General features: G+C 39.0%; 1 protein-coding gene across 1 annotated transcript in view; it reads right to left on the bottom strand.

Moving 5' to 3' along the window:
* PLCB1 (phospholipase C beta 1) overlaps positions 1 to 20,179 on the bottom strand; it is a 664,399-nt gene that overhangs the window by 138,424 nt on the left and 505,796 nt on the right. Inside the window, exons 13-19 of the mRNA XM_029917918.1 lie at positions 15,451 to 15,535; positions 13,940 to 14,117; positions 9,368 to 9,435; positions 7,461 to 7,557; positions 4,977 to 5,061; positions 3,228 to 3,352; positions 2,447 to 2,496 (exon numbers count right to left, since the gene is read on the bottom strand). Coding sequence (XP_029773778.1) covers positions 2,447 to 2,496; positions 3,228 to 3,352; positions 4,977 to 5,061; positions 7,461 to 7,557; positions 9,368 to 9,435; positions 13,940 to 14,117; positions 15,451 to 15,535 — 688 coding nt within the window. The remainder of the gene's footprint in view (positions 1 to 2,446; positions 2,497 to 3,227; positions 3,353 to 4,976; positions 5,062 to 7,460; positions 7,558 to 9,367; positions 9,436 to 13,939; positions 14,118 to 15,450; positions 15,536 to 20,179) is intronic.

Consider the following 20,179-nt stretch of genomic DNA (forward strand, 5'->3'; position numbering starts at 1 on the left):
TTCCAAGACCCACAGCGGATGTCTGAAACCACGGATAGTAGCAAACGCTACATACATTATGTTTCTTTCCCTATACACACATAGCTATGATAAAGTTTAACTTACAAATTAGGCATGATAAGAGATTAACAACAATAATAAACTAGAGCAATTATAACAATATACTGTAATAAAGTTATGTGAATACGGTCTTTTTCAAGATATCTTTAAAATTTTAAATGTTTATTTATTTTTGAGAAAGAGAGATTGTGAGTGGGGTGGTGGGGGCAAGAAGAGGGAGACACAAATCTAAAGCAGCTGCAAGCTGTCAGCAAGGAGCCTGATGCGGGCCTCGAATTCTTTAACTGTGAGATCATGACCTGAGCCACCCTAGCGCCCCTCAAGATACCATAAGTAATGTACTGTCCTCACTCTTCTTTTTGTGATGTTACGAGATGATAAAATGCCTAAGGGATGAGATGAAGTGAGGTGAATGATGTAGGCATTGTGAAGTAGATGTAGCATCAGGCTACTTTTGACCTTCCGACAATGAATTGGGAAGATCATCTGCTTTCAGATCCTAGTTGCCCATGAGAACCTGAAACTGTGCATACGGGGGACTACTGTGCTCCTTCAGTGTGTGAAAGAAAATCTGTCTCAGTTATAGCCAACATCTATTCAAAGCTGGCCACTCTTCATAGTATTACTTAATATGATTCTAGAGTGGTCAGTCCAAAGCACAAGTAAGAGAAAAAAAACATAGATGCATTTAAATTGTGACTGTGTATCTGAAAAAGCCAACAGAAACTATTGGCAAAATAAGCTATTGTATTATATAATATAATTATATATAATATAATTATATTTAATTATAATTATATTATATAATGATAATATAATATATTATGATAATATAACATATTATATTATATTGCAGTATAAAATGCATTTATTCATAAAATAAATATACAAATATCAGAATCCAAAATCAATCTGTTAAAAACAATGTTTTTTAAAAAAATTCTTTTATTTAAAGATTTTTATTATTCAAAAAATTTTTTAAATGTTTATTTATTTTTGAGAGAGACAGAGTACCAGTGGGGGAGGGGCAGAAAAAGAGAGACACACTGGAACCATTTTTAAAGTGAAGAGAAGACCATTCTGTAATAAGAAAAATAAAAAATAAAAGGTGTCAGTTTTATTCAAATTTCTTAAAATATTAAACTGAATGTAATTTTAAACAAAATAATTTTTTTCAGTGGAGAGAAGGAAATGCAACAAACTAGCGCACATTTAATATGAGTTTATGCACAATCCCATTTCTTTCTCAGTGAGGGAGAGGGAAATAATAATAAGTAAATTAAATTCATTTGGAATAAGGATCCCACTGGTGATGGCAAGACAAGTACTAAAAATTAATAGCCATGAAGGCGAATTTCCACTGCCAGGTATTAGACCATATTATTAAACATTACAATAATAACAGTGAGCTATTGGCTGCAGGGAGGCAGACAAATTTATTAATAGAGAAGAATATAACTGGAAAAAAATGGACCCAAATTAATTACCCCAAAAAAGGCTACATCTATTAAGTAATTTCAGCTTAGTGTACAAAAGCATTGATTTCTTAAAGAGATTATATATCAAAATTCAATTTGGAAGATTGAAAGGGTCAAATTACAAATTAATAAAAAACATGAGAGAAACAGAAGTAATCTGGGTCTAATCCTGGGGTGGAGAGGCTATAATTATAAAAGTAAACCAGGACTCCATAAAATGAAACATGAACCAACCCAGTCTCTTCTGTTTCATGAACTGTGACAACATGCCCATTATAAAAATATGCTGTTCTAAGTGGATAGGAAATTGACCATCGTCCTAAATTCACAGTTCATAAAAACACAAATATAAAAATCAAAACACATAGTTAAAATGTTCAGCCTAAATAATAATCAAAGAAATAAAATTAAAGCAATAATGAGACGATATTTTGTCTAGAATATAATAATTATTATTATTTAATGATAACACTTAACCAAAATCTCGAATGAGAGGGAATACTTCCTGTCATATACTGCTGATGGAGAAGTACAGTGCAACATTTTTTGAACCTGTTCAAGGTGCAGATTTTTAAAAATCTTTTTTTTCATCATGATAAATGTACTCCGAATCACCATCATCTATTTCACCCATCCTCTTGCTCCCTTCCTGTCCAGTAACCATCAGTTCTCTATAGCTAAAAGTCTGTTTTGTCTCTTTCTCTCTTCTTCTGCTTTGCTCATTTCTTTTGTTTCTTAAATTCCACGTATGGGTGAGATCATATGGTATTTGTCTTTCTCTGACTAACTTATTTCACTTAGCACTATACTCTCTTGTTTCATACAATGTTGTTGCAAATAGCAAGATTTCATTCTTTTTATGGCTGTATAATATTCCATTGTATCAATATATACCACATCTTCCTTACCCTGTCCTCTATCAATGGATGCTTCCAGTAGTTCGCTATTTTAAATAATGCTGCAATACACATAAGGGTGCATGTATCCCTTTGAATCGGCGTTTTGCATTTTTTTGGTAAATGCCCAACATTTTTGATGGACAATTTGGCATATTACATGAAGGTTCTTAAGACATTCACATATTTTAATAGAGTAATTCTATTTTAGGAACTTTTCCAAAAGAACATTAGGACATACACTTGACAATTCATATTCAAGATGTTCTCTGAGAATTATTTATCGTAGAACAAAAATTTCCCAATGTCCAGGGATAGGAAATGGGTTTTAGTGAATTGTCAAATGTGCTTAATATACAGCTATTATTTTTTTTATTTCTATAAAGCATTTAAATGCATATACATTTTTAAACAAGGAATTAAGTGAAAAAATATGTACATACATAACCCCAAACCCTTACAAATTACAAAGCCCAAAGTTCACGGTGTTCACTTTTGAGTGGCAGTGTTCCTGGAAGTTTTATTGTTTTCTTTATACTTTTCTGCATTTTCCAAATTTCCTACAACATATACATATTATTTTAAAAAGCATAAAGTTTTTTTTTTAAATAATCCAGAGCCACTAGAAATAAAGACTTGGTTATAAACTACTAAAGATAATTTCTCCATTTTCAATTTCTCAATTGCAGTGACATTTTTCCTTCATTGAAATCTGCTTCTGTTTGCTTTTCAGTCAAGTCTGGAAATGCAGCTTTCTAACAGAATGGAAATGAGCTTTAACTGTGCTACTTACCCACGGTTTGAAAATTAAGTGCAACCATTTGGCAACCAGCATTCCAGAAGAGCTGAGGCATGTAGTTTGATGAATCCACACGGGTTCCTTTTGGATATATCCTGCTGAGCTGCATTTTGTTATATCTGGACCATCATGTTAAGTAGTGAATACAATTATAAAAATAATTAGCCCATGTGATTAACTGAGAAGCCACCTTCCTTCTTTCTCCATTGGGAAATGAACTAAATATTGATGATCTCATTGGGCTAGTGGATAAAAAAAGTCAAAAACTTCTGAACACACAGAATACATGTGGTTTTATAATATAAATATACACTATCACCCTTGCAGAGCCTTGTGGGTGAAAGCTAATGAGGAAGCAAAAATGATTAAGTCGAAGTCAGTGTGATTTGGGGGAAGATTTTATTGAGGGCAGGCTTAACGATTAAGGACACAGGAGGAAACTCAAGCCTGTTTAAGCACGTGACAGGATGATAATGTCTTTGGCGGAAGCTGATAATGTGAACTGCGTGGCTATTTTTGAAATGCGCTCTGCTCATTTTTTAACCTTCTCTGAGAATGGATTTGCCAAGACTCTGGTACTCTTTAAGATTGATAGCAAGGTCAATATAGCACAGAAGGTTCTGACCTTGTCTTGTATGTTAGTTCCTACTGTGACCAGTTTTCCATCCTGAGAACATTTTAGTTACTGACTACTACGTAGCTATTAAACAATGCTCTGCCCTTAAAACACGATTGACTGTTCCTATTACCAAATTTGGTGGACATCACCTAAGGTTTTGAGCTCAGGCAGGGGAATTAGGCCTAAAAGGACCTACACCTTGTTTCTGGAAGTTGCTAGCTATAGGATATAGGGCAAGTCATTTTTCTCTTTTGTAGGTCAGTTTCCTCCTTTGCTTGATAGATTGAACAATTCCTACATTCCAGGCCTATTGTGAGGATGAAATGTGAGAAGACATCTAATTGAAGGTTTATCAAATAGTCAATACTTAACAGTGTGACTTTGTTTATGGAGTTTACATTTGTTCCTTCTCCTGTTGCTGATGAATTTGAAAGGTAATATTTTTTATTTTTTTTAATTCTAGGACTTGCTTCATGAAATCAGTCTGTTTGAGGCATTTACTATTACTTTCATAAAAAAATTTAAAGACTTGTTTCGTTTTTAACTTATGGATAAAAATCAAAGGTTTTAGTTGCAATATATAAATATATTCTTTTTTGTTTATTTGTTTTTTGTAATCTCTATACCCAGTGTTGGGGGCACACTACTCCAAGATCAAGAGACACATGCTCTTCCAAGTGAATCAGCCAGGAGCCCCTATCTCTATATTCTTATCGTCATTCCAACTATTTTCTGATTGGACACCTACTACATGTATGCATACACACTGTACATATAGCTCAGGTATGTGTAAAGTATATTACACGTTTTACACATGTCCCCAACCCAAAGAGCACACTGGTGTCCCCGTATTCAGAAGGATTAAGCCACCGGCCAAAGGACAAAGATAATATGAAAAGACCCTTGAAACCTGAGCTTCCTTTGCTGAAGGACCACCTCTCTTTTCCGTATTCTAGCCCCTGCTCCTCAGCCACGCATCTGAAACCGGAAACTGTCTATCCCCCCAGGTCTCAGACACAAGCCAGCTCACACATCTTTCTCCTTATTCAAAACAGAAATCAAACAAATGGCAGGTGTGGCCTTTGCTGGGTCAGGTCAGCAGTGAATCGTCAAATCAAGGATACTCTACAAATTCCACTGGAGACTTCGTCAGTTGCTCGAGTCCTTTGGTTTCCACGAAGGAAGACATTTCAAAGCTTCTATTTCTTTCTGGGTTTAACGACAACAAAAAAGGGTGATAAGTAAAACTTAATAGTACAAATTATAACAGAGAATAAGGAAGCACATGATCAGTGAAATTAGGACAATGAATCCTCATTGTGTGACTGTATATATGCATTTCTTTCAGCCAAAGTTGAGTCTTCTAAGAAGCTGTCCTTTCTAATACTATCTGAGTCAGCTTTGTTTATGGGCCTGCAAGTTAGGGACACGGTGGCATTAGGATGGGAACATGGACTTTAGATGTGACTAGTATGGTCAATGAAAGCTTTTTCAAAAAGGGAGAGTCCTGGGGGGCTCTTTTATTCTAATATTGGTTTCTCTGACTCACTTTTACACTCCACACTGTTACTGCCTCAGTTTGTGTGCACCCCCTCGGTTCAAGCAACTAATGTGACATTAAAAGTAGGGCATTTCCAGAGAAGGACAGATACCATATGTTTTCACTCATAGGTCTAACAGGAGAAACCTAGCAGAGGACTATGGGGAGGAGAAGGGGGGAAAAAGAGTCAGGGAGAAGGAGGGAGGCAAATCATGAGAGACTCTTGAATACTGAAAAGGAACTGAGGGCAGAAGGGGGAGGCGGAAAGGGGAAGGGGGTTGAAGGTCATGGAGGAGGGCACTTGTGGGGAAGAGCACTGGGTGTTATATGGAAACCAACTTGACAATAATATGAAAAAAAATAAAACAACAACAACAAAAAGAATACAGCATTTCAAAGCAGAAGGATCCTTGACATTTTCTGGTCTGATGGCCTCATTTTCAGATTAAATAAGAGAGGCCGGAGAGATGCAACCTTTTGAAAGTGGAATCCAAACTTCTGAGTAGAATGGAAGAAACAAAGCAGTTATATCTGTAAGTCTAGGAGTCCAACAGCTTCTCTTCTCAACTAAAACTCAAACTGTCACACACAGCACTATGACACAGCCAGTGTCATCCAGAGTGGCTGAAGAGCTCTCAGTTTTTAAATGGAGTTCCCTTGGATGCATTTCCCCCTCTTTATGCCCACTTTCCATAATTAAAACCTCACTGTTCTTTCCAATATAACCTGGAGCCTTTTATCTGTCTAATTTTCTTCCCCAATTTTTAATCAACTCTAAAGAAAACCCTTTCTTCTCTTATTTTGGTCCATCAAAAAAACCTATTTTCATATGCTAATTATTTTAAGCATGACTGCTAATTAAAATTAAGTCAATTTAGCAGGTACTTTGTAACATATGTGCAGTATTCCTTAAAACAGTAAAGAGATACAGTGATATAAAACACAGGGAGAAAAGTACCAGTTTGTAAATCTTTGGCCCATTCTCTTGTTACCAGGTTCTGAAGGATGTTGCTTCTCAACCTGGCTAGTTGTCTAGAAGCTTTTGACTCATGAATTAGGCAAATTTATTTTATAGCCAATGTAAATTATAGAAATATAAAAATAACTACTTTAGGATGTTTTAAATTGAACAATTTGTGGTAAGATACACCAGCAATTACAAAAATCAAAGTAAATGTTGAAATATTTATATATAAACTGTATGAAAAGTTAAATTCCTCATTGTAGAGATCTAGGTACCATATACTACAAAGTTGATTATATGTAAGTGTGTCAGGTAGAAGCTTAGATTTTGATGTATCTATAAAACTATGCCTATAAGAGGTTGCTATATTTTAGCAAAAATTCCGCCTTTAAAAGCACATTCATAAAAGGAGCTAAAAAGTCCCAAGGATTCTCTTAACCTGATAGCATATGACATTTCATACAAAAAAGGGGAGGGCAATTTCATGAAAGGGCTCTTTTCTTTAGGTGCGGGAAAGATGCTATTTTTTTGCCCCTTTACATCCAGTATGGATGGAACGAAGGAGAACACAAAATGATGTGAAGTTAATGTTGTAAAACAGGCTGGACAAATGGAATGTGGGTGAACTGATCGAGTTGGTTTTATTTCTAGTTATTAGGGTAAGCCACATCTCTGGCTGCTCCCCCCCCACCCTACTAGGGGATGCGGAGATAGTCCCTTATATAACGAAAGGAGCCCGTTATGTTGTTGAACAAAAACGACTGTGAAACTCTCAATCAGCTGTCCTGGCCTAATGCCTTTCAGATAACTGTATGGCCTACAGCCCTACGAAGAATTTGGGGGAGTGTCATGGAACACTTGCTCACATGGTTTTGATCCTTCACTCAGGCACCTATTCAAGACTTCACAAAAGAGTTCTGTTAAGGGTAACATTTTTTTGTTCTAACTACCTTGTATTTAAGATAGACTTATTACAGTCTCCCTCTCTCTCTGCCCCTCCCCCACTCACACTGTCTCTTTCTTTCAAAAATAAATAAACATTAAGACCAACTTAAGATATACTCATTATGTTACACTAGAGGTTCTTCTCCAGGGAAAACTTACTTTTTGAAATTTCAAAGGACTCAAACTTGACTGGCTGAATATAGTTCACCAGGTTAGACATCTCTTCTGTGGCCATGGCCTCGCTGCCAGCAGTGCCCTGGAAGAGGAAAGAAAAATAACATTCCCAGAGTCAGCATTAAATTCCCAAGGATTACTTTCCCAGGGCAATGACCAAGTGGCCCACGAGAGAGAACACCATCCCTTTTCTTCTGAAAACGATCCTTGCCAATAGAATATTCACCCCAGGGGAAAATTTACTCCTATGTTAGGCAGGTATGGGGTGGCACGAAGGTCCCAGTGTGCTTGGGAACCAGCAGCAGCCTGAGAGCTTATTAGAGATGCAGCATCTCGGCCCCCACCTCTGGCCTCCGGAATCAGAATCTGCATTTTATGAAGGCGATTCAAATGCACGGGACAGTTTGAGAAGCACTGAGCTATACGTCACCGGCCATGGTATACATTCCTTAGCTGATGTCTAAGGTTAATAAATCAAGAATTCATTGTACAATATGACAAATAGTATGTAGGTGACCCCCGGTGAACACACACACACAATTTGTTTTTAAGAAAAGTTTGTCTCCTGGAAATAGGTTGGGGCAGGTGAACTGGTATTACTTTTCTTTATAAATGCTCACCCCTCCTTGCCTTCTTGGTTCCTGTGTGCCTATTAGGCCAGCAGTGCAATACAGCAAGGGGGTCAGCAGCTAAGATTCTGAAGCCCGATTGCCGAATTTCAAATCCCAAGCCCACCACTTAGAAGCTGTGCAATCTTGGGCAAATTACTTAACTGCTCTGTGCCTCAGTTTACTCACATGTTAAATTAGAATAAAACCAGTTCCAATGGCATATAAAGCTTTTGTGATTATTGAATGAGTTAATTTAATAACAAAGGAGAAAACCAATACTGCAGTATTAGCATGGACAGACATCTGTAGACGGATCTTATATTTCCCCCCATTTTTAGAAGAAAGAATACATGGAGACATGATTTCTTTTAAAAACTCCTGTAGCAATATTTAGGTTAAGTGTTAATTGGGAAATATTCATTTGTAAATGGACCATCCAGTTAGTAAGGTGGTTTTAAATGATCAAGAATCAGTGGTAAAAGTTATGCACAATTGAAATAATTATCAGGCAAAACTACTTTACCAAGCCTATTAATAGTTTTCCTCCTGGACACTAACTTGGAATTTAGTGGAGGAACATAATTAATCAAAACTTTAGATAACATTGAAGGAAATAAGCGTAAGAGGAAGAACATCACTTAAGAACAGCTTATTATTCGTTATTTATTCCTGAGACAGATTTTTCCAATATATTTGAAGGCATATCAGTGTAAACTTTTTGATTACGATTCCTGCTAAAGTGAAGTTTTGAAATTGCAATGGACTTATTTCAGATTCACTTGTAGATTCTGTGCAATTAATATTTCTGAGCTGATGAAGTGATTTGGGGAGTTTTAGGTGACATCATCAATAAGGAGCTCTAGTGATTCCAAAATTACAACAATGGAATTCATGCCATGTTTCTTAATATTTCTCCAAAACCTCACATTTTCTCTGGATTTGGGGCCATTTGACGAACAATCTAATTGCCTCAAAAATTGAGGCAGCATTTGGATGTCACAAATTTTGAATTCACCCTCCAGAGACCCCATATGATGGAAAGAAGTCTCAGCAGCATTGACCATCATTGAGAACTTTTGCTCAATGCCGAGCTTACTCCTTTAGTGACTCAAGTGCAAATTTTCAGTGTCCGACAGTAGCGGAGTTTTGAAGTGAACTGTGGCGCTTTTGACCACTAGATGGCAGAAGGAGACCATGAGCTATATATCCAGATGGCGCAGCGTGGAATGGCCAACTAGTGGGCGTGCTTCTGTGACCCGAAGTCAGTCCCTGGACACCTACTTCATCCATTGAAGATTTTTTACAGTCATCATCATCATCGTCGTCATCGCTCTCGGTATCAGCTTCCCCTGTCAAGGTTTAATAACAGATCATGAAGTAAACAAACATTTACAAGTTTGAAGCACGTTAACAGGTGCATTACCACAACTTTCCCTGGAAATTGGCCTTACACTGTTTTAAAATTATTCACTTGGCCATTTAAATTTTATTAATTATAGAGAATTATACAGAGATTTGGAATATTGATCTTTTTCTCTAAATTTAGTTTGTAAATACCATTTGAAATGTCCAAATTCTATTAAACATGCTCAACATTTTAATCTGTATGTTTAAGAAAATATGGTGTCATCTACATTTAGCTTTCTCTGGTACACACATCCTATATTGATGTGTACATTGCCTTTCAGGGTCTGTAGGACTCTGAAAGATAAACTACCCCCCCCTCCCCACTTTTCCCTCTTTCTCTGAGCCCTGACTCTTCCATGATGCTTGGTCAGCCCTCAGTGACTTTACGGCTACATTCTGAGGCTATAGAGGACCTCACAACTAAAGCCGAGGACATGAGCTGAGACAGGAACAGCTGGGCTGTGGCAGTACACCTGATTACAAAACTGTAAAGTAACTATTGTATCTTATGATTTGCTGCAGGCTTATTTAATGGATGCATTGTCATTTACTTAAACAATGCATGTATCTTAGAAAATGGTGACATTCTGTGTTAAAAAGCAGGATAAAGTGCATGAACCCTTAAAATAATTAGTTATGCATGGAAATCTACTTCAGTCAGATGTGATTTAGCTTCTAGCCAACACAGGGTCATTTCAATGGATTGTTTTTCCTCTCCAAAGATTTGGTGGATGATTTGCTAGTTTCAATATTCACACTAGCACAAGGTGTTAAATTCTCTCACAGCCCTCAGCTTCAGTCTCACTTGATAATATCAGTTATGTATAAAGATTTTCAGGTAAAATACTAAAGAAGGCATTATATGACTTGAGGACTATCTTTCAGCGTTCACACAGTGTCATGACAGTAAAAGCCCAGTAGATGGCTGTATTGGCTCTACAATTAGGCAACAGGCTGTGGCGAGGTTCTCCCTCCTTGAGCCTTTTGAAAGTTAGTGGCCCTGCTCAATCTATATAAATGACACAGTGTCCACAGCATGTCTTCCGAGAAACTTACAAATGTTTTCATTTGGCTAACAAAGTTGAATCAATTACTGAATGATAGCAGTGAGCAAAGTATTGATGAAATATCTTTAGAGGAAAAAGATTTCCGGGACCAACAAGTCTTATTACTTACGGCTTCTTTATTGAAAGAAAACATATACAACCACTTTATGATGTTTGTATTGTGTTAGTCAATAAGGGAAATCCATTAAAATTTGAAAAGAAACATATCTTACTATACAGCAGCACATTCTTTTGGAGGTTGGCACTTAAATGTTATTTTATAATCTAATGTGTTGCCCCAAGTTCTTTTAACTTTTTTTTTGCTTTTTAATTAGAGAGGTGATCCTTCTTTTTATTGAGTAATTTCAAAGGTTGTTTGGCAAAACCATTTACACAGTATTTCATGTGATATACCAACATACCAATCATTTCAAATCTTCGATCAGGTAATTCTTTGGTTTAGGTGGGAATGAAAGAATTTTTCTTCCTTTCCCCTATGAGCAGGACCCTGGTTTCTCCCTCATAAGTCTTTGGAGGGATCTTGGAGGAATCTTAAGACCATAAAATCTTGAACCATTAAAAAAATCTACTTTATCCTGGTTCCTTAAGATAAGTGTACCAGTAAAGGGCTGAATCTGGAAAAGTCACCTTGCCAACAGGCATCATGATAAGTAAATTAGTTTTGAAACAAGAACCATTCCATGTTGTTCAAGTTACTTGAGTTCCCATTACCAGAGACCATCTACAAACCAAATGGTAAATTAGCAGTGCTCATTATTCAAGAGCCTACCTACACATTAAAATGTCCAAATTTTTCCATTGAAATAAATAAAGATTGCACAGCAGACCATGGGGCTAGCTTAGGAAATCTACCGAATTACTAACAGATTGCTGTTCTTACTCAGTATTAAGCAATAAGGCTCAACGCCTGTAAAAATCGTTATTTGTGTTATGCATCCAGTTAATAAAAGGGAGAGAACTGGTAGTGGGAAAGGCAGATGAGGAAATACTTTCCTCCATGCAAAGGAACACTTGGTTTTAGATTTTAGATTCAAGGGATTCAAGAATTGTAAACCTTCAGAAAGAACATTCTTACTGAGAACAAGAGTTATTTTTGAAAAAAGAATCAGAAGTAATAATGTTTGAAATACACATTCAAAAAACTACCCCCCCAAAAAAAACCCTTTTCAAATAATTATATCATATTTGTTGGTAAGTTTTTTCCTCTAAGCCATAAAAGAAATTGACCATTGAGATGGAAAAATAGAAGAAAAATTAATCAGAGTCTCGGTCAACCATTTTCCCCCCACCTGATTGCCTTAAGGTTTATGTTTTAACTTAAAAAAGTTATTTTGAAAGGCTTTAAAAATTTTTGTAATGTTTATTTACTTTTGAGAGAGACAAAGACAGAGACAGAGAGACAGAGCATGAGTGGGGGAAGGGCAGAGAGAGAGGGAGACACAGAATCCAAAGCAGGCTCTAGGCTTTGAGCTGTCAGCACAGAACCTGATATGGGGCTTGAACTCATGAACAGCAAGTTCATGACCAGAGCTGAAGTCAGACGCTTAACAGACTGAGCCACCCAGGTGTCCCTATTCTGAAATCTTTTAATTGACATATGATAGATATGCAGAGAAGTACACATAACTATAGATATACAGAGTGATGAATTTTCACTAAACAGACCTTAGTAACCAGTATCCAGATCAAGAAACAAAATAAAACAAATGTCCAGAGGCCCCATTGGATGCCTTTCTAGTCATTTCTTCAAAGGTAACCATTTCCTGACCTCTCGCTGCATAGGATAATTCCGCCTGTTTTTGTACTTTATATCAATGGAATCATACAGTGGATTCTGATTCTTTTTTGTATTTGATTTCTTTTATTCAACATTATGTTTCTGAGCTGTATCCGTATTGGTGCGTGCAGTTGTAGACTGTTATTGCTGCATATTAATCCATGGTGAATATACCACAACTTATGCTGACATTTGTCATCCAGTTGCCAGTTTTTGGCTATTCTGTGTAGTGTTGCTCTGAGCGATTCTTGCGCATCTCTCCTGGTGAATATCTATACACATTTCTGTTGGGTATATACCTAAGAATGGAGTCCCTGGGGTTGAGGGTGTGCATATGTTCTGCTTTTATAAATACTGCCAGTTTTCCAATTTGATTTTTCCAATGTTGGTTAAACTTTTCATTCAAGAACTTCCTAGATTCAAGCTTCATGTTTCCTCCACTTACTTACCCTCCAATCAGGAGAGCTCTTTTCAGATTGCCAAGATTCTGATTAAAGCTAAAAAAGAAATCAGACTAAATGACAAATAGTTCAAAGGAAATGGGGTGGCCACTTCCAATTCTTTTCTCATCAGCTGCAAAAATCTATTTCAACTTAAATCTAAAAGGAAAATTAATGATATTAAGAATCACCTAGAAGCTTTGATAGATAATTCAATTGCCTTTACCTTTTTCCTTTTTGAAAGAGATCTATAAAATATGGATGAGTTGAATTGCCAGCAAGTCTTCAGCATATCATCAATGAGAACACATTCAGTGAACATCTTGTGCCCAGATCTGAGTTAATGTTAAAGGATTATTGCCCTTGAGAAGCTTAAACTCATGTGGTCACTCCAAAGATTATTTGGCTAAGGTGGTAGTCAAGTTATGGCTCCCTCAAATGACCATGACCTGGGAATATGCCCTGTGCCCTGTGAATATGCAGCAAGAGATGGGAAAGATTATTCTGGTTTATCCAAATAGGTCCAATGTAATGCATGAGTTCTTAAAGCAAAGGACCTTTCTTGCCTCTGGTCAGAGGCAGGTATGATGACAGGAGTGAGATGGGACATTCCTGGCTTGAAAATGGAAGCAGGGGCCCTAAGCCAACAAATGTGGGTGGCATCTGGAAGCTGGCACAAGCAAGGAAATGGATTCCCTAGAGCCTCTAGGAAAGAGAGCAGCCCTGCTGACACCTGGACTTTAACCTAGTGAGACCCACCTACCTAGATCGGGAGGTCATGCATTTTTGCAATTTTTTTGTTTTTTTAGTTTATTTACTTATTTTGAGAAAGAGTGTTAGAGAGAGAAAGAGCATGAGTGGGAGAGTGTCAGAGACAGGAGAGAGAGAGAGCAGGAAAATCCCAACCAGGCTCCATACTGTTAGTGCAGAGCCACTCTGAGATCATGAGCTGAGCCTAAGTCAGGTGGTCAACCAGCTGAGCTCCCCAGTCATCCCGTTTTTGTAGTTTTAATGAAGCCATGACTTTTGTAGCAGAAATAGAAAACCCATATAGTTTAAAAGTGTGTCCAAATAGGAATATTAAAAGTCCTTCTAAGTTAAGTTAGAGCAGCAATTCTTAAACCCACATGTAATAGGGAACAAGAGCTCGCCAACCCCTCACCGGCTCCTGGAGACGAAGGCTCAAACACGCTGGAGGAGTCGCTGTACGTGTTGGAGGCTTGTTCTGAGAGCTTCTTTTTGCCACTTCCTTCTGATGACTTATGTGATTTCTTCTTATTCTTCACCAAAATTTTGTACATTAAATCCATAGGGCTTGGAAGAGGAACTCCAGATTCCAGCTAATGGAAAAGAGAAGCACCTTCCTTAACAATATTGCCCCTTTCTTTCAGACTCTCTCCCCAACCTCCCCCTCCCCAGCACAGTGTTGGAAACCAAGAGCTTCTAGATTATTCCTTCAGTACAGCTCATTAGGCTGTTCTAAGTGTGTGTCCTGCATGGGGGCTGCTTCATGGTTCTTTATTTTTTTCATGAAAGGCACACTTTAATTACTGAACTCATTTTTCCACAATGAAATCCCCATGAATAAGACACACAGAAATGTACTGGGAGATTTGCTAACCCAAAGTTTTACGAGTCTCTGATGGGTCATAAATCCAACCATTTTGATTTGAGACAGATAGGAAGGCCCCGTTGTGAATTTTCAAAGAAAGGAAACCAGTTAGTGTGGCATCTGTCAGGAAGGGTTGGTAAAGAAGTGCAAGAGCTTTCAGACAAGCCTACAGAATCAACATTTCAGATGCATTTTAAAAAGAGCAAATCCCCCATCCGGAACTAGGCAGTAAGCTGCACATGTCCTTGGCATCAGCACAAGTGGGCTGATGGTTTCACATTTCCTTGTAGCCCTGAGATTCGAGCTACCCTTATTTGCAAGCCTTATTTCGAGTGTTTTCAAGTTTGTACATCTAAATCAATTTCCCATGAGAAGATTGTTAGATATTGTATTGGAGAGCATGTGTGTAAGTCCGAAGGTAAGTTATTTTTAGCAAGTCTAGTAAACTCCCCTAAACTGGTCCTTTATTCTTTGCTTGCAACAAGTCTGGGGATTGGCATGAAACCACATAAGAATATGTGGAGATGAGGAAAAAGTGTCCAAGAGGGGAGAGGCTACTTTAGGATCCTACTGCTTTTCCTTCCCAAAGCAGGGATGCTACCATGGCAATAAGAGGCCTGTGTTCTGTTCCACCAAAAGGCACATGGAAGAGAGTGAGGAGTGGGTGCAGGGCCAGGTGAGGACGTCATTGTACCACCTGCCATGTCCCGTTTTACTGAACCATGTCTCTCAAAGGGTGTGATGAGGTTCTGTGGGAGATGATCATAGCCCCGCCTGGCCCGAAAGTCTCTGTGGCCAATTGTGACTGTGGGAATTCTGTAGTTCTGAGGGTCACATCAGGCAGTGGGGGAGGGAGAAGGCTGTGAGCAGAGGAAGAGGACAGATGCATGTCTTCCACCCTCAGGGGGGCACACTGTCGGTTTCCTCCTGGTCAGGCTTCATTATCAACTCAATTAATCTTTCTGAGAAACACAAACTTGGAAAGGATGTATGGAAGTCTCCCTGTAACTCCAGTCATTAATATATACATTCCTTCAGTGATAAACCTTGAAACTGCTTACTGGGTACTTTTCCAGTGGTTCCATGAGAAGAGCATCTCCAAAGATCAGTCGGCAATACTCCGCCATCTTGGCTTGCTGCTTTGGGCTAAGGGAAATGAGAAAGAAAGCAAGCAAAGAGGCTTATTTAAAGGGTTTGGACATGATTATGTTATGTTACTAATTAGAGAAAGAGGCTACTCCCTCATCTTACCCTTCACAGTCAATATTCATCACTCTAAACCTCTTGTTTACTATCCCAGCTTTGGTGAATGTGAATATCACATACAAGGAGACGGTGAAGGTTATTTCTAATCCAGCCTCCATAGACACAGACGGAGAGGACAGCAGGTCATTTGCCAGTCACTGGATTCTTGAATGCCCCAGAATTATGGGCTCAGTCCCTTTCATTCAATTTCCTGATTCTAAGTCAAATGCAAGATGCTTGGGCACAGACCTCAGTCATGACTCTGTGCAAGTTTTTGGTTGAGATTTGTCTAACCCACAAAGAGCTAGCTGTAAAGGAGTGTTTTTAAGGAGGTGGGGTAGGAGAGGAAAGGGAGGAAAGAAGAGAGGCAGACAAGGAGGGAGGGAGGAAGAAAGAGAGAAAGAGAGAGAGAGAATCTTAATATATAGAAGGGCAGTCAGGAAACAGTGTGTCCACTTGGGAGGGGACCCTGGAGGGAAGATAAAGAAGCAGGCACCATGGGGAAAGGTGTCTATAACTCTTATGTACACAACAGGGCAGCAGAGGTGGTGTGAGCCTGAATAAGTGCCAATAGGAATCTGGCCTGAGAGAGAAAGCTGTAGGGGTGCTGAACTGAGCTCCAGGCTCTCAACCACTCTGGATCTATAAAATGAGGAGAATAACAGTTCTTGGAAAAGGACAGAGGATGCCAAGAAGATGGAGCAGAGTAATAGATGCAGACACCTTAGAGGCATTAGAAGTGTAGGGCAAATGCAAGAGCACCCGCCAGCTAGACTGGGCAACTTGTGTGCTTGCTGACACATAAACACGGTCGATAAGAGGGAATATCCACATCTTTCAATACTCCTGCTTCCTTTGACCTTTTAAAAAGCAATAATACTTTTTTTCTCATTCTGTACAATGTTAAATATCATTATAAAGGTACCCAACTCCAATGGGTTTTATGGACTGTGAGTTTGATCTACAGGCTGTCAAACTTGATTTCCAAGAGTTGCCTCTGCATGCTGCAATGTTAATACTTTTTTCACAGAACTGGGATTGTAGTAAGAATAAGTGAGTGATAAAAAGCCTTCTTTACTATAATTCAAAACAATTCTAAAGTGTGATTCTTGATTTTCTTTCTCTCTTCCATAACTGTTAAGCCTGGATCATGGACTGTTTTTCCCCCTAGAAAGGGGATGCTCTAGGGGTTCAAATTGTACCATAATGGTCCCCAGGGAAAAATAACTATTTCCTTTTTTAAAGGCATATATTTTGGGGGTCAAATGAGTTATCTGGCATTCAACTAGAATCCCGAATTCACTGCTTCATTGAACCTGCAGGGAGAGGCAAAGAAGAGATTCACAGAACTTGCTAAGCCTCCCACCTTCTTGTCCAACAACCCCCAACCTTCTCTTCATCCTTTCTCAGCCTGTAGGACAAGATGTGTGTGGCTTTGTGCAGCCCTCAGAATATTCCTCACCAGAGTCAGGGAGAAAAGAAAGCCTGCTAGTCAGAGAATGGATCGTGAAAAGTGTAAGGGTAGTTGTTTCAGGACAACTCATTAGAGGCTGGCGAGCAAGCAGAGGAGTAGCTGATTTGGCAGAGCAGCCCTGGGCATCCTCTGTTCAGATATTGTTGTTCAAAGCCAGCCCAGGGGCTCAACCAAGCCAATGGGCTCCTTAGGTGAAGTGGAGACAAGTCCATCTACGCTGGGCCCACACGTTCCAGACTACACAGGAGAAATTATCCAAACATTTCATGGAATGCCGCTACTGTCACAGAGCTTTGCTACTCCAAGTATGGTCTATGGACCAGAAGCTTCAACAGTCCCTGGAGCTGGTCAGAAATGCAGATTCAAGACCTCCAGTGCAGATTCTGAGTCAGAATCTCTGGGAAGCAGAACTCAGGGATCTTCATAAAACCTCTAGCTGATTCTGATGCATGCTCAAGTTTGAAAACTGTTCTCATAGAATAAAAAAATGTCAACAGGTATTGATGTAGCTGCCCTTTTTCTAGAATGGTGGAACTTGGGGTTCCTTTGATCAGAGACTTGAAGTAAAAAGGGAAACTTTCACCCCAATGCCCTGCTTTCAGGATTTTGAGTGGAGCCACATTCTCACCAGTGGAGGATTTTGAGGCAATGTCCCAGGTGCTCCTAAGCAGGGGGAAGGCAGAGTCCTCTGTCCTTTGTCAGGCTGTCCCCAAACAAGGCTCTGGGAAGCATTTTGCTGGAACAAAATCTTACTTGAGTCCACTAAAGAATCCCTGAGCAGTTAGCACTGTTGGTGTGGGGGCGGAGGGCTAGTTCCTGATTCACTGAACTGGGAGAGAAGTCCTGGAGCCCGCACTGGGCACAAACCTCAGGTAGCTCTGACGCAGGTAGCACCCCAGTGCATAAGGCAATGCTCTGACACTTGACTCCAAATTACCTAAGGTCTTAAGAAAATGCTGCTTCCTAGGCAGCATCACTCTGGGGCCTGAGTCTGTGTTTCTTTTCTTTTCTTTTTTTTTTTTTTCTTTTAAGTAAACTCTACCCCTAACATAGGGCTCAAACTCACAGCCCTGAGATCAGGATTTGCGTGCTCTATCAACGGAGCTATCCAGGAACCCCAAATCTGCATTTCTGATGAGTTCTTCAAAGATGCAGCTGCTGCTGGTCCATAGATCAGCCATGCTCCGAGAAGTAAGGATCTAAGTCTGACCTAGACATTTTAAAATCTGCCTCAAAATCAACTGAAATGAAGAGAACAAGAAGTAGTTTTCCAGGAAGAAGTCATATGTGCTACTTGGTGATCAGGCTATCCACGTTCTCCAGAAACACATACATCCACCTCAAAGGGAACGGACTCAGAGCAAAGAGCAAACTGAAGAGAAAAAATCAGAGGAAGACAAAGCAACTTTGTGGGTCAGAGCTGTGGAAATAAAAGACATTCACACTGCAGTTACAGAGCAAGAAAAAAATAAATTCCTGAAGCACTCAGAGCATCCAGATGAGCTACTGTGGAGATGAAGTGACAGGAAATACTCACAAATACATTTGGAGTTTGGGCCATAGCAGGCACATCTGGATATATTAACATTCCCCTAAATTGTAGGAACCTGGCCAGGTGGTCAATTTTCTGACAAAGGAATGTGTCCCATGAAATGTCATGGTGTAAATCCTTCACATTGAGTTAAACCAACATCTTTCTCTATAGATGAGGCAGCTCTTACCCATGGAGATGAAGGACCTTGTCCAAAAGCTCATGTTATCTGTGGCTGAACCAGAACTAGGGGTTACTTCACTTGAATTCAGTGTAGGATTCTTTTCATGAAAATGCTACCTTACAAATTAGGTGGAACATCAGAGCTGGCTAGGGCTTTTTTTTTTTTTTTTTTAATTTCAGTCTCATTTCTACAAATTTGTAATTAGGTGTGGGAGTGCAGCTCAATCTGCATTTTATGGGATTCTGATGTAGCAGGTGGAGAAGGAGAAGTTATCAGCCACTAATGGCAGACTTCCCTTTATTGTCCAGAGATAGGTAATTTCAAGTATTTTGAGAGAAAACCAGAAGATCTAGTGGATTTCTTCCTTCCTCCCAGTGTGAATTTGTTTTGGAGATATGGTTCAAAGGAGCCTGAACCAGAGTTGTGAATCTGGCAATTTGTATATGCAGCACACAGCAAAATAAAATGGTCCACTAGAAATGGCAAGTAGGTTGCAGATGTTTTGGGAGGTGTGTCCCCGGGTCACTGGGTTGAGAGGACCCTGAGGTTAATTTCTAAGGTTAGTGGAAAATAGGGCTGCAAGTGAAGAATGATGCCTGCCACCAGGTTCAGCAATGAGGTGAGTGGCCCACATGTCAAGCACAAGGTTTTACCAGCAAAGGGAAAGCTTATAAATTTTCTTTGGGTGTGTGATAGTCCCTCCCAGGACAGGGCTGAAGTGAGCAATTTTGATATGTGAAGCTCAAGGGCAATGGACATGTGAAGCAAACAACTTTTTTCACAATGGACCCTAATATCTTAGTATTTCACTGCCATCAGATTATCTCAATGGTTTGGGGTAAATATTATGGCATTCTTAGTTTTCTTTTCTTATATATGAATTATGAATAAACTTTTAATGGTTAAATTTCTCATTTTTAAGCCAGAAATGGCAGTATCATGCTACTATCTTTTTGCTTTTGTGTGCAATGCAGGGATTAGTTTTCAAGCCCTGTTTTGGCTCTCTGTATGTTTGGTGTTGAAAACCACAAAAAATATCCTGTGGTTAAGGGTCACAAACCACATAAAAGTGAACAGTTACAGACAGTTGCTATGTGGATGCTCTGGTTGTCTCAATTTGATGTTTTGAAGTCCCCTGATGTATCTGCTTAGGCGTGGGGATGGCGTTGGCTAAACGTGTGAATTAAAATTTTTTTTTAATTTTTATTGTTTTTTATTTATTTTTTGAGAGACCGAGGGAGACAGCACAAGCAGGGGATGGACAGACAGAGAGGGAGATACAGAATCTGAAGACAGATCTCTAGGTTCTGAGCTAGCTGTCAGCACAGAGCCTGACGCGGGGCTCAAAGCCATGAA

This window comes from Suricata suricatta, chromosome 12 (assembly GCF_006229205.1).
Source record: "Suricata suricatta isolate VVHF042 chromosome 12, meerkat_22Aug2017_6uvM2_HiC, whole genome shotgun sequence".
Taxonomy (NCBI): Eukaryota; Metazoa; Chordata; class Mammalia; order Carnivora; family Herpestidae; genus Suricata; species Suricata suricatta.